Source organism: Pelodiscus sinensis, chromosome 4 (genome assembly GCF_049634645.1).
Source record: "Pelodiscus sinensis isolate JC-2024 chromosome 4, ASM4963464v1, whole genome shotgun sequence".
Lineage (NCBI taxonomy): Eukaryota > Metazoa > Chordata > Testudines > Trionychidae > Pelodiscus > Pelodiscus sinensis.
The window spans coordinates 49,022,518-49,035,601 of NC_134714.1; the positions used below are offsets into that span (position 1 = coordinate 49,022,518).

The following is a 13,084-nucleotide window of genomic DNA, read 5'->3' on the forward strand; positions in this document are numbered from 1 at the left end:
CTCATTTGCATGTTGCCGGGCGCCGCCATTTTTAAATGTCCGCTAGTTCCATGAGGAGTAACGGTAGTTTGGAATAGGAAGCCTAATCCGAACAACCTAGTTAGTGCCGCGTGTAGCCGCGGGCACAGATTCCGAACTAGCGGACATTAAAAATGGCGGCTCCTGGCAACATGCAAATGAATCCCGGGAAATTCAAATCCCGGGCTTCATTTGCAACTCCGATTGCCTATATTAACCACCCTAGTTCGAACTAGGGTGGTAGTGTAGACATACCCTCAAGCATTAATGAATTGGGACTTAACTACTGTGGAGGCCAATTAATTGTGCACAATCCTTCAAGACAACTGGCTATAGGCTGCAAGTGCAATGTAAGCGGGAATGATTCAAGGGTAGACAGTCACTCACTAGGGGGCAGAGCTTTCCCATCGGTGGGGACCCAGGTAATAAAACTCTTTGCCAAACGAAGTCAGAGTAAGTGTAACATCTGCAGGTAAAACAGAACCTGGCACTTCTGGAGTTTAGTGCATGGGCCTCTCTACAGCGTTCGCTGTAAAGCCAGCTGGCACTTGGCTAAAGCTATAGAGCAAACTCATTCTTCCTCTCTGTAAGTGGTCTGAGTGCCATTAACTGGGACAGTGGACCACACCCAGCAGCTGAGCGGGTTACATACGCACAAGCCTCATTGCTTTTAAGCCCAAAAGTAAGTCACATGTTCCAAGAAGGCCTTCCCCCTAAGTGTCTTCAACAAACAATAATATACAAGAGCAAGCAAGCAATTATTATAGACTCAGGCTCTGGGAATAGTGAGTGAGTGAGAGAGGGAGAAAGAGGTATATTATTCTTGATACGGTTTGTGTTATTTATTGATTTGGTAAGGAAGCAGTGATCTCAATGATCTTACAAAAAACCTATGGGTATGTCTACACTACCACCCTAGTTCGAACTAGGGTGGTAATGTAGGCATACCGAACGTGCAAATGAGGTGTACAGATAGTTTGGAATGGCTTGCTAGTTCGAACTATCTAGCCCGTGCCGCGTGTAGCCGCGCGGCACGGGGTTTGAACAAGCCGGCATTTAAAAATGGCGCCGGCCGGCTTATGCAAATGAAGCCCGGGAAATTCAAATCCCTGGCTTCATTTGCACGTTCGGTATGCATACATTACCCTGCTAGTTCGAACTAGCAGGGTAGTGTAGACATGCCCTTAGATTGTAGGATCAGCTTTAAAAAACTTCGATGAGCACAAAATCTGTTCGCCTGCCCTGTGCTATTTTATCTGCCTTAAAAAAAAAAGGATGGTTTCCCAGAAAGAGCGGTTGGAATACATTTTTCCAAAGCTGATATAGTTACCTAGGCAAATACTAGGAATGATTTTTCACAGTGGATTGAGTTTGGCAATATGGAAAAAAATCTATGATACTGTTTAGCAAGTGTACTAGACAAATACCACTGAAAGATTTCTTTTTTTTCCAAACGAGCTCAGGCTGCCATGTCAGTGAAGGGATGTAACAGCGAGCAAGATATCAGCAAGCTATCAGACCAAGTGCTGTTAGCTCCAGCGCTGTGCGTGATTCCCATGGCTCATCTCCACATGAAGCACCCTCAGGATATATTTATGTAGCAGGCCCCCTTTGAGAGTCCTTCTGTGTCCTGATTTAATACAGATTGGTTAGAGATAGTGGGGATGGCTCTACAAAAGGAAGGTCATGCTTAACAAACGTGGTTCATTGCTTTGAGGAAGTGACAATGAGAGTGGACAGGGGTGAAAAGTAGACATAATTTACTTGGACTTGAAAAGACTCTCAATACAGTACCACATAACAGATTAATTTATCAGGTTAGCAAGTACGGTACTGATGGTGAAATACTCAATTGGATATAAAATTGGCTTGGTAGCAGAGGCTAGGGAGTGGTAATAATGGTTTTAGATCACATAGGAGGAAGTAATGCATGCTAAGGAGTGCACATGTGCAGATACAGAATCATAAACTTAGCAATATTAAAAGAAGGTTTAGCTCCAAAGAGGCCAGGGGAAAATGGAGGGATGAAGCTGACAAGTAATGTATTCAATTTAATATGGACAAATATCAAGTAAAGAAGCGAGAATTGGAAAAAATGGACAAAATGAATTATTCCATGACAGGTGAAAAATGTCAAGAGATGCCAATCATGAAAAAAAATCTAGAGTGGAGAGAGTTCTGAAATTTCAAATTATGAAACTCCAGATCTTGTAGCAGCTAGGAAAGTGCCCAGAAGAGTAGAAGAATGTATTAGTACAGTGACGGGGGACAAAATCAGAAGAGAACATTCTTTGTGCTACGAAAGACTAACATCCCATCTCAGGGCACTGTGTTAGAGGAAGGAAAGTAGAAATTCAGAAAAGGTACAGGACAGTAACAAAGAGGGGAAAGGGTTTTCTTATCTACAGTTTTCTCATGTACTTAGCATAATAGGGTGGGGAGGACTGTAACCATGAAATGTGGCAGAATATCCCACTCCTCAGCATTGGTTCGATGCGTACACTACACAGGAGGCGTGTGATAATGCACAGTTTTCAAAATTCAGACTTTAAACCCGGGCCTCTGATCTGTTAGGAAGTGAAATCCATAAGTCTACAATTTTCTGAAATAAAAGTATCTAAAACTAAAAATGTAGCTCTCAGTACTGGCATCAAGGTCCTTTGGTTCCTGAGCTGTACTTGGCTATGTTTAGTTGAATGTAGAGGGTTTTTTTGTCTTACTAGTGATCAAGAAGTAAGGCAATAAGGCCCTGAGGCCTGGTCTACATTGCACGGGAAGGTCAAACAAAGTAAGATATGCAACTCCAGTTACATAAATTACGTAGCTGGAGTTGATATATCTTACATTGCATTTCTGTGCCACCCACACAGTGGGAGGTCAACAGGAACACTCCTGTCAGCTTCTCTTACTCCTCATGAGGAGCAGGAGTACTGGCGCTGATGGGGGTGCCTCTTGAATTTGAATTTGATCTACACCTGCTAAATCAAACCCTAGAAGATCAATTTTCTGTGTGCTGCAAATGTGCCCTGATTGTGCAACTTTTATTTGTGGTGATGACCAATAAATAAGAAGTCCTTTTGACTTCAAGTTTTCCCTGAGTTTCCTCTTTTACTATCTAATACTCCCCTGTTCTCCCACCTTATCCATTTTCCTCCCTCCTCTATACTCTCCTTTCCCCCTCTTCCCACCTTCCTCATTTGCTCCCATCTGGTCCTTCATTCGCCCTTTAAATTCATCCCTCCCTCACCTGAATATGGAATATCAGGAGCAGATAAGATGCTAACAAGTCCATTTTGTTACCCCTTAGCTTTGTTACCAGTGGGGTTTTGGCTAATGTAGTGTAGGGGGCACCTTTTCTTCTGTTTTCTTCTCCCTTTGGAGCCAATGGTAAGGAAGTCTCTTTCTTTCCTTCTCTTCCTGAAGGGAAGGAAGAGTTGGTGAGGGAACAGATCTTTGTTTAGAAAGGAGATACCATCAGCTGTTTCACCAGTGGTAAGAGAACTTGTAGCCCAACAGAAGCTCTTCAGCAAAGCACCAGGATTTACCAGTGTTCTCACTTCAGATTCCACTGCCTTCCTAGTAAGTACTCACTTTACCAGTCAAAGAGTAGGATTTGGGGTGGGGGAATTCACAGGGTAGCTACACTCCCCAAATCACAGAAAAGGAGGAAAGGCGAAAAGAGTTTGTCTCTTTGCTTCTAACTGTGCTTATGTGTCATACCCACTCACAAATTATAACAATAGCTCGAGTCCTTATAATTCTAACTAAGTGCAATTCCCGACTCTCAGTGGAACACATTTTTGTCAATGATCCTTTTTCAATTAAATAAACAGGGGGAAACAGTCAATGCATGGCTGGTTAGAACATGGAACAGAGTGGCAGTAGGGTAGAGGATTTGAGTCACAGCATCATAACAGCAAGTATACTTAAAAAATTGTTTATTTATGATTTGTGTCTTGGTACCTAAAATTTATCCTTGTGTTGTTTTCTTATGCATATTGTCTTCAAACTTTGGACTGAATCTGTGGACCCACTAAAAGTCAGTTATCAAAGCTTTCATTGATTTCAACAGGACTAAGATTTGACCCATTGTGATTATTCAGAGAACACACACAAACTCTCAAATCAATAATGCACCAAGGGAATGCTCCTACTGGGGTCACATTGTTAATACATCCTGTTCATGTCATTTCCTCTATAAATCTATGAACAACTTAGAACAAGGGGAAAACTGCTTCCCTCCCCTTTGCTAGTAAATATTAACTATTTTTTAAACTGTAAACAAGACAGGATCATTTTCCCCCAAGAAAACTTATAATAAGAAAAGTAATGTTAATATTTTCTTTGTGCATAGAGGTGGTGAAAGGAAATGAGAGAAACACAAAGTCTTCTACTTACAGAAAAGTACAAACTTCCTACTACAGACTTGACAATATGTGTGTACCTAATGGTCAGTCATTTTGCCATTCCATTCCCACCTGTTCAGAAAGGTACTGAGTGTTATCTTGTTTTTTGTGAGAAAGTCTCATGTTTTCTAGGAAATTAGCTGAAATAATTAACTCATTTCATGTGGGCCACTAAATAGCTCTTACATGGAAATAGCCTTCATCCTCTACCAGCATAATTGTAGCCACTCGTTTACTGTTATACAGCTCAAAGTCAAACTCCTGAGCCATTAGGTCCTCCGGTATTAACACTAGAGCAGGCCAAACACTGGAACCATGTAATCAATCTTCCTCCAAGTACCTAAAAGGGTATTACAGGGAGGAGGGAGAAAAATAGTTCTCCTTGACCTATGATGATAGGACAAGAAGCAATGGGCTTAAACTGCAGCAAGGGAGGTTTAGGTGGATATTAGAAAAAAACTTCCTAACTGTCAGAATGGTTAAACACTGAAATAAGTTGCCTAGGGAGGTTGAGGAATCTCCAACGCTGAAGATATTTAAGAGCAAAGTAGATAGACATCTATCAGGGATGATCTAGAGAATATACTTGGTCTTGCCTTGAGGGCAGGGAACTGGACTTGATGACCTTTCAAAGTCCCTTCCAATATTCTATGATGCTATGATTGCCTTCAGACACTTGGTGACTTGTGTGACATGGTATCTGGGTTTGAATCACTTTACCTTTGTCTTTCAAATAATTTTTTTTTTTTGGCCATCCTCTCCCATCTCCTGGACTGATCTTCCGGGATCTGAAAAAACTTAATTTTGAGAAAAACCACTTTGAGTTTCAGAAAGTTCTTTTTGGTCTAAACAAAGTGTTCCACATTATTAGTTACATTTAATAGAAATTGGGTCTGAATTAAGATTCAGTGACTTGGAAGCTGCCATAGGAACAACTAGAAGAGTTTTCAAATAAAGTGCAATGCCTCTATGCATGCAGTACACTGTATTTACAATGCTCAAATCATGAGTGGAGTATAGGCATGAATATTGAACCTCACGTCTCACCTTCGCCAAACACCCTCTCCCCACCTCCTCTTCCTTATCACATAGCCAACAGAATTTTCCAAATATGCGCACGTCCTCTGAAAGGTTCAGATATTACCTGAAAATTTTTGTTTCCTTTACCATCTCTTTTGTCCATGCTTTTCCTGTGAAAAGGAAGCTTTCTGTATGGGGGACAGTTAATTAGATTAGGATAGCACACAACTAGTCTTTTGGCCAACACTCAGATAAAAAAAATTAAATAAAATCAGTATTAAGAAACAGATTTTGCAAATTGCTCAAAAAAACCCCAGTGATGTGATATAGCTAATGCCACTTCTATGGAGCACTATTGACACATTAGCTGTAGCCCATCACAGTTGCAACACTGACATGGCTGTCTTGCAGTAGTAGCAATGTGGTATTTAAATCTTCCTAAAGATTTTCCCCCAGTTTAAATTTTTCAAAGTGACTTTGTTTCATTACTGCCCTATTCCCCCTTGCAGGCAATTCATCTGGGCCTTATGAGATAGTAAACGAGTGCAATGCCTGACCAGTGCACTCAAAACTAAAATTTCTTTCCATATGAAAATTAAGATTTCTTTCCATTGTTCCTTCTGAAAACAATTCATGCGAAGTGACAATTCACAAAATCCATTCTCAAGTGTATATCAGTGCAAGACTATCCTTATTTAAGACTGGGTTGCCATCATTTTCTTTCACATAATACACTGGCATCTCATCATTACTTTGCTCACTTTGTTACTGTATCTCTTAGCCAATGCGTAGGCACTAACACTGAGTATTTTTGTAGTTCAGGAAAACCTCTTAGGGGATTAGTGGCTTTAGTTAATATTGGTTAAAACTAATTTGGAAAAGACACGTTATTCTTTCACTTCCCCTTTATTCTGGCATTCTCTCTCTCTCGATTTAAATACCCCCTTCCTCTCTTGTGGTTTCTTTGCACCTAGTTACCTCAGATACAAGAAGCAATGCCAACTAGAATGTGAGAACAAAGCTGAAAGCAGCCTGCTGACCTCTGTTCCTTTCTACCTCCTGCAAACTGGAGACATATCAAACTCAGTCTCTGATAGGCTGGGAAGCAAGAGCCCGAATTACTTGGAAATTCAGGGATCCAGACTGTGTGCTGTTAAATTGTCACTGAACTGTAACTGTGCATGGATATTTTTAAAATATATATAAATCTAATGATCAGATTTACACAATCTTACTTCCTTTTGGATGGTATCTGGAAGTAGGTGCACTGAAAACAACGGGACTATGCAGTAATGTATTATTTAGCGTGAGTAAGGTATTCGGAATCTGACCCAGTGTTATATAGCATGGTGTGCCTAGTATTTAACTTTGTTAGGTGGAACCCAAAGAAGAAGAAAGATTCAAGCATTGAATAATATAGAATATAGAGTGTGGCCTACACTTATGTATGGATCATAACAACAACCCCTCATTTTGTACTCTTAGATGTGCTCTTTTACCTGAGCCAAGATCACAGATTCAGATATAGCAAAATTAATCACATTTTTTCCCCTCGATGAGTGGATTTATCACAAGATATGTAAATTTTGTTACAGTTCAGGAAGGCAGCATAAGGAAATTTAATTTTTGAAATTGCGTGATTCATAGAATTTCATATGAGGCGGGATGAAGGGTGAAAACAAGAGCTGTTCCAGTCTGTCTGCTTTGTCTTTCAATCCACCCTACGCAAGTCTCTACACCTTATATACCATGGTTGCTTTTACAGAGTCAGTGCTTACCAAAAGTTGCCACAGTGGCATCTGAGATAATAGTTTCCACCATGCTAAGGTAAAAGGAAATAAGAACAGTTTTTCAGATGTGGTGCAGAGGTATTTCTTGATAATTGTTTACTTTTTAAGGTCAACCACTGTGTGTGGATTTCTGGTGTAATCAAAACTGGAGTCCAATTGATTTTTGTACTTTAGTCATGAAGACGAGGTCTAGAACCTTGTGGTTTTTTTGTTTGTTTGCTTTTGCATTGGCTCTTTCCCCCTCAGTGTGTAAGGCAGAGAGTTTGGCCAATAAAGACAAAAGATACCAACAACTTACATTTTGCCAATCTGGAGGAAGAAAGTACATATTTAGAAAAATCAACAGCCTACATAGAAGAAAAGTGACTGAAGAGTTTGGTTATAACATTGTAGAGTATCATAAATGAAAATATAAAGTGCATTTTAAGTGATTAATGTATGTAAGCTTCCCTCTTCCAGTGTGCATAAATCAAGAAATAATGCACACCTTCCATAGTGGTTAATGTTACAGATCCATTATTCAGCTTTGATAATGTGCATAACAATGCTCAGTATGATAATGAATTGGGGTAGCTGAGAATTTAGGATGGTGGCAAGTTGGTGTAGTATTTGGATTAGCATTCTTAACCTGCATCTCAACTGCTTCTTTTCTTCAGTTCACAAGCAATAATAAAATCTAGCTGTGTCCTCTTTTTTTTTCCTTTTTTTTTAAAACAAAACAATTAAAAAAGTACCTGCTCAAACAAATACTACCAGCATTCATTAGTCAGGATGGTTATATGTAAAAGAAATGATGCCAGATAGTAACAAATCCAAGAGAAGTTTATTATGAAAATGGCACCTGCGGGATGAAAAAAATTAAGTTACATAAAGACAACCATGTATGACATGTATGAGAATCTACAAAAGTATAAAAAGAACCCTGTTGTAAATGAAGTATGTACATTTCTGATTTGCAGCATTATCAATGATCAATGAAAAAAATGTTTCAAATAAGCCAGGCACTCAAGAAGTTAGATTCGGTTAGCTTAACACAAAATAAATGTACCATAGCTGTCACTTTTTAACATTTTAATTTTTTTTTGTATTGTAGAGTTGGTAACACTGCTAAGATTTATACGAACAGAATCCCTTTCCCCATTATTCAGCTACTTGGCACCAGTCTCCTCATAAAAGATTTCATATATTTGTACAAGAAATAGTTAAAAACACAGACACAGTCTTCACAGGTAATGAAGTTTTTTTTCATTTTGTAATTTTAAACACTATGGATTTAGACAGCAGCTGTGATTATCTGTTAGTTTAAATCACCAGAAATCATTCTGACACAACACAGAAACATTTATAAAAAAAATAAAACAACAACAGCTGTCTAGCTGTTCTTTATAGCCGATAGGTGCACTCCTTTGATTGTTCAACAGCTAGAGTAGAGCTTCCAAAATTAAACTTAAAATTTCCCCATCAGCTTTCTTGGCTTTTTAGACCTACTTAAATCCTCCAAATATAACCTTTAAAGCTCATTATTAAAATTTGTGACATCCAATTCCTTTTCACTATTATTCCACTGTGAGCTTAGACCTACTCTTTGGATTCAAAGCAGGAATTGACTCAACTCAGTGAGTGATCAAAAATTCAAAGGACTGCTGAGTGAATATCTTAGCATTGTACACATAAGCAAATATATGTGACAATCCTAAAATCCGTTTCCCTTTTTAACAATGTTGGTTGACCTTTCAAAGAATTTTCTATCTCACTGGTAATTGCTCTATATATTACTCCATCAACATGCCTAGAAGAAAACCAAAGAAATGCACCCTCTGCTTACAGGTAGAGCACAAGGGACTCTGGGAATGTTAACAACTGAGGCTATATGGCATCAATTTGTTTAATATATCTGAGTATTGCTCTTCAGTGCATTGTGTGATACACTGGAAGAGTAAGTCATACCCAGAATTCCTTTGTGGGAAAAATGGCTCCAATAACCTTGAGCTAGTTAAGAGTCTTTTATCTCTGAGAGTGAAAAAGAGAGAAAGAGAAATGGGGGGAAGGGAGGGAGAAGAGGAAGAGAGAATGGGGAACAGGAACAGAGAGAGAGAGAGAGAGAGAGAGACAGAGAGAGAGAGGTTTGAGAATACACAACAGCAAAGCAACAGCAGAAATAAAAAAGTATACAGACAGTGGAAGCAGCATAAGGTGACATTACAGAAGAAGGCCACCACACAAAAACCACTAACCCCCAAGAATCACTGGTTCACTAGGACTGCAGGAATGGGACTTTACCACTCCAGACTAGAGATAAAGCACAGAGAAGACAAAGGACAAAACAACTACATTAGCTTAGTATATACTGCATATAGTAACACACATTGAAACTGCAATGGGACTGACAGCCAAGGACACTTACACATTGTACACATTACAGTTCTCACATCTGTTATTAGATGCCTTAACAAACAGCTGCCAAAGATGGAGTGGAAGAAGAATTTATACTTGACAGTCATTTGGAGTGTTTGACACTACACTTGTGATTTCTGGCAACAAAGACAAAATAGGAGATTTCTTTTCTTTTACTTAATGTGCAGTTTTCAGTTGTAGTTATCTATTTCAAGCTTATTAACCCATTCTTTAGTTTTAAAACATATTGGTTTCAATGCTAGAAATAAGAAAAACAAAAACAATTCAAACAACAACAGAAAGTCAACCTTCCTCTAGAACTTTAAATGAAAAAATAAAAACATGTTAAATATTTTCCTTTTTTTACTCCGAAGTGTTATTTGAAGTTGTAAAATTAGCCTCAGTTACACTGAGAAAAAAACAAAGAGAAAAAAATCCACCTAAAAAACTGCTCCTCAAGTCAATTTAATTGAGTTTTTTTTTAAAGCACTTTCTCTAAAAGGCTTCCTGACCCATTTAAATTTAATGTGAGGCTATGTTTGTTAGTTTGGAGGTAAAAAATTTTAAATCCTGCAGCAAATGTTAATGAGGGCTTTTGTCTTAACTAACCAAGGAGACTGCAGCACCCACCTATAGATCAGTACAGAACACATTCCTTTCAAAAACCCCAGCCCACAAGCTGCATATTGTATGAAGACATTACAGATTAATAAATGATAGCACCATGGTTTTAGAAATTAAGTTAAAGTTTCAGTAATTAACATTTAGTCCAACTTTTTAACATTCTAGTCACAGGCCAGAAATTAACTTTTTTAAGAACCCAAATTATTTTATGTGCAAGTAAGAAAATCTTAACCATAAAAAGAGAATTAAACTCTGCATAAAATTCTAAAATACTATCCCCTATTTTTAAAGGAATTAGGAACAAAAACCCCTTTTCATTTGACTTAGTCAAACAGGGCACATTGTTTATGCTTGTCTCTTTAATCTTGATCACATCAAGATCATTGTGAAGTAAAACCAATGGTTGTCACTTTAAAATCTCTTTACCACAACACTGAGAATTCTATGGCAGAGGCATACACATATTAAAGGCATCTTAATAAAGATGCAAAGGAAAAAACACACACACATCTTAGAAGAGGACAAAATGGCAGGCAACTGGTAATTCAACTCTCTGAAGGCAAAAATAAAAAAAAATATCTTTACATTAAAGAATAAATCAAGTTAAAGAGAAAGGGAATGAAAGGAGGACCATCATATTGAGAGAATAAGCTGACCTGCTCAAATTCAAAGTGCTAGAATTAAAGGTCTAAATTAAAACATAGTCTATGCCTCAGAGTATAACACTGAACACAGTATGTGGTCATTTTTCAATCCTCTTTCCGTTCCAGAGTCTGTGTAGTGTGAATGCCATTGCTGTACACAGGAAATGGAAGAGTGGAAAAAAGTCCTTCGGCAGTTGTGAACACGTTCCCTGCAGGCATTTGGGTCAGACTGGCCCCGCTCACAGCACTTCCAAATGGTCCTGACATATTGAGTCGGTGAACGTGGTGGTAGAGCATTTCCATCGGTGTTTTAGGATCCAGCCCAAAGCTGGGGCTGTTAACATCAACAAAGTTAACAGCGTGGGTATTAGGGAGGAGGTTGCCCTGCATGGCTAAAGTAACTTCAGCTGGAGCATACCGAATAGTGCCAGTGGTGTAGACCCTCTGAGCAGCAGTGCTGGTGGCAGCAAGGGTTCCAGTTACCCTGTGAACCAAAGGAAGGACCACATTGCCTGCTTGCAACCTCTGAAGGGCTTCCAGATCCCCAGTGTACAACAAAGAGTTGGAAGTGCTGGGACCTCCTGGATGTTTGTCCCGTGGAGATGCGGAAAGCGGGGGTGACAAAGGGTCAGAGGACACAGGAGCCAAGGCCGAGCTGGATGAGGTGCTGAACTGAGTTTTGCGGCTGGCAGTATTTTCAGACCCCGGTGGGGTGAGAACGGAGTCTGGAATGGAGACATGTAAACTACTGCTGGCTTGTGGGGAGGGGAAGTGCTCTGAGCTTGGGGGCTTGGTCATACTGTAGGGTGATTCATTCCTTGAGATTTCCCTGTTAGGCGGGTAATTCCAAATACTGCTATCATTATCAAAATTGATAGGTTCTGAGATCTCTGTTTTAATTTTGAGCACTGAGGCACTGTTTGGTGACGAGAGCAGCTGGGGCTGGTCCACCAAAGCTGAGTCAAGTCCGTTTGGGCTTGAAGTGCTTGACAGCCTTCTGCGGGTCATGCTGCCTCCTTTCTGCTTTTTCCTCCTCTTCTTCCTCTTTTGATGTTTGCTGGAAGACTGGGCATTTACTTCCCCTGCACTGTCCGAGTCCTTGGCGCTGTCTGACGTCAACGATTCACAATTCTGCAACCGCAAGTCTGATTCACTCTCCACATAGCGTTCCACCTTGATCTGCATAGAACCAAGAGTACCAAAACTGTCCTCCGGGGCCTTTTGATTCTCAAAGTCAGAATTTTCAAAGCTGTCATCACTGTCCCTGCTGTCCTGGTTGCTGGAGCTGTTCCCATCATCATTACAGTTCATTTCGTTATCTGACTGATTCCCAGACTTCTTCCTATCAGATTCAGGGTCTTCGCTGTTTTCTGATTGGTTTCCTTTCTCATCTGACTTGGAGTTCTCATTGTCCTCTGGAAGGAAAGAAAAGCAAAAAATACCATTAGCAATAGGAACGTAAGTGTATAACCTCACTTGCTTGCCTAAAATTAGATGTCACTTATCGCTTGTAACATTTTTGGTAAAAGCCTTTCTCTCAGGCTCAACAGAGCAGGGTTTTTCTGAGTTCTAGTTCCTCAGTTCTAGCAGCTTCAAGCCTGAAGGAATTTGATTATCATTAATCCCCCTGACTTGGGACTGTCCGTGGAAATAGGCAAAGATCTGGTGGCTTTGTCATTGGGTGCAGTTTTTGTAACAAGAGTGAGGGTGCCTGTTTCAAGTAGGATTCTTTGATACCATTTCTTTCATGAGAATAATTCTGAGGATTGACCACAACGGGATTTCAATTGTGTTCACTGAAGTGAAATGTTAGTGAATGCTTCAGCTCTGGTGATGCCCTCTGGAGATTTCTGCTTAGCATACACATTCTTATAAGAGGAATAGGAGTGATGCAGTAGCATGATTAAGTGATAATCCATGCTCCTGAATCTCCTCTCTCTTATTCATGTTCTACACTGGTATCAAGAGGACTTCAATGGATCCTGTAGTGTGAGTGGAGAATCAGGTCTTCTGCATATACATCTGAAGGAATGCATCACTTACATTGCCTGGTTGTGTGCCAATATTCCCTTGGGAGGCAAAAAACAAAGCAGAAAAAAATAATGCCAATGCAACAGAGGTTGCTGCACCAATTTACATCAGCTCAGGACCTAGTCCTGTCTTCCTCCTATTTCTTTTAATTTTATTT

General features: G+C 39.6%; 1 protein-coding gene across 9 annotated transcripts in view; it reads right to left on the reverse strand.

The window, feature by feature from the left end:
- Positions 1 to 8,022: 8,022 nt before the first annotated feature.
- Positions 8,023 to 13,084, reverse strand: part of NPAS3 (neuronal PAS domain protein 3) — an 888,952-nt gene continuing 883,890 nt past the window's right edge. For 4 of the 9 annotated variants that reach the window (XM_006117666.4, XM_006117664.4, XM_075926949.1 and 1 more), the window contains one exon: positions 8,025 to 12,311. In XM_006117666.4, the coding sequence (XP_006117728.2) occupies positions 11,002 to 12,311 (1,310 nt within the window). In that variant the 3' untranslated portion in view covers positions 8,025 to 11,001. Of the gene's footprint in view, positions 12,312 to 13,084 lie in introns of all 9 variants that reach the window. The other 5 variants (XM_006117663.4, XM_075926952.1, XM_075926953.1 and 2 more) reach the window with 3 other exon arrangements.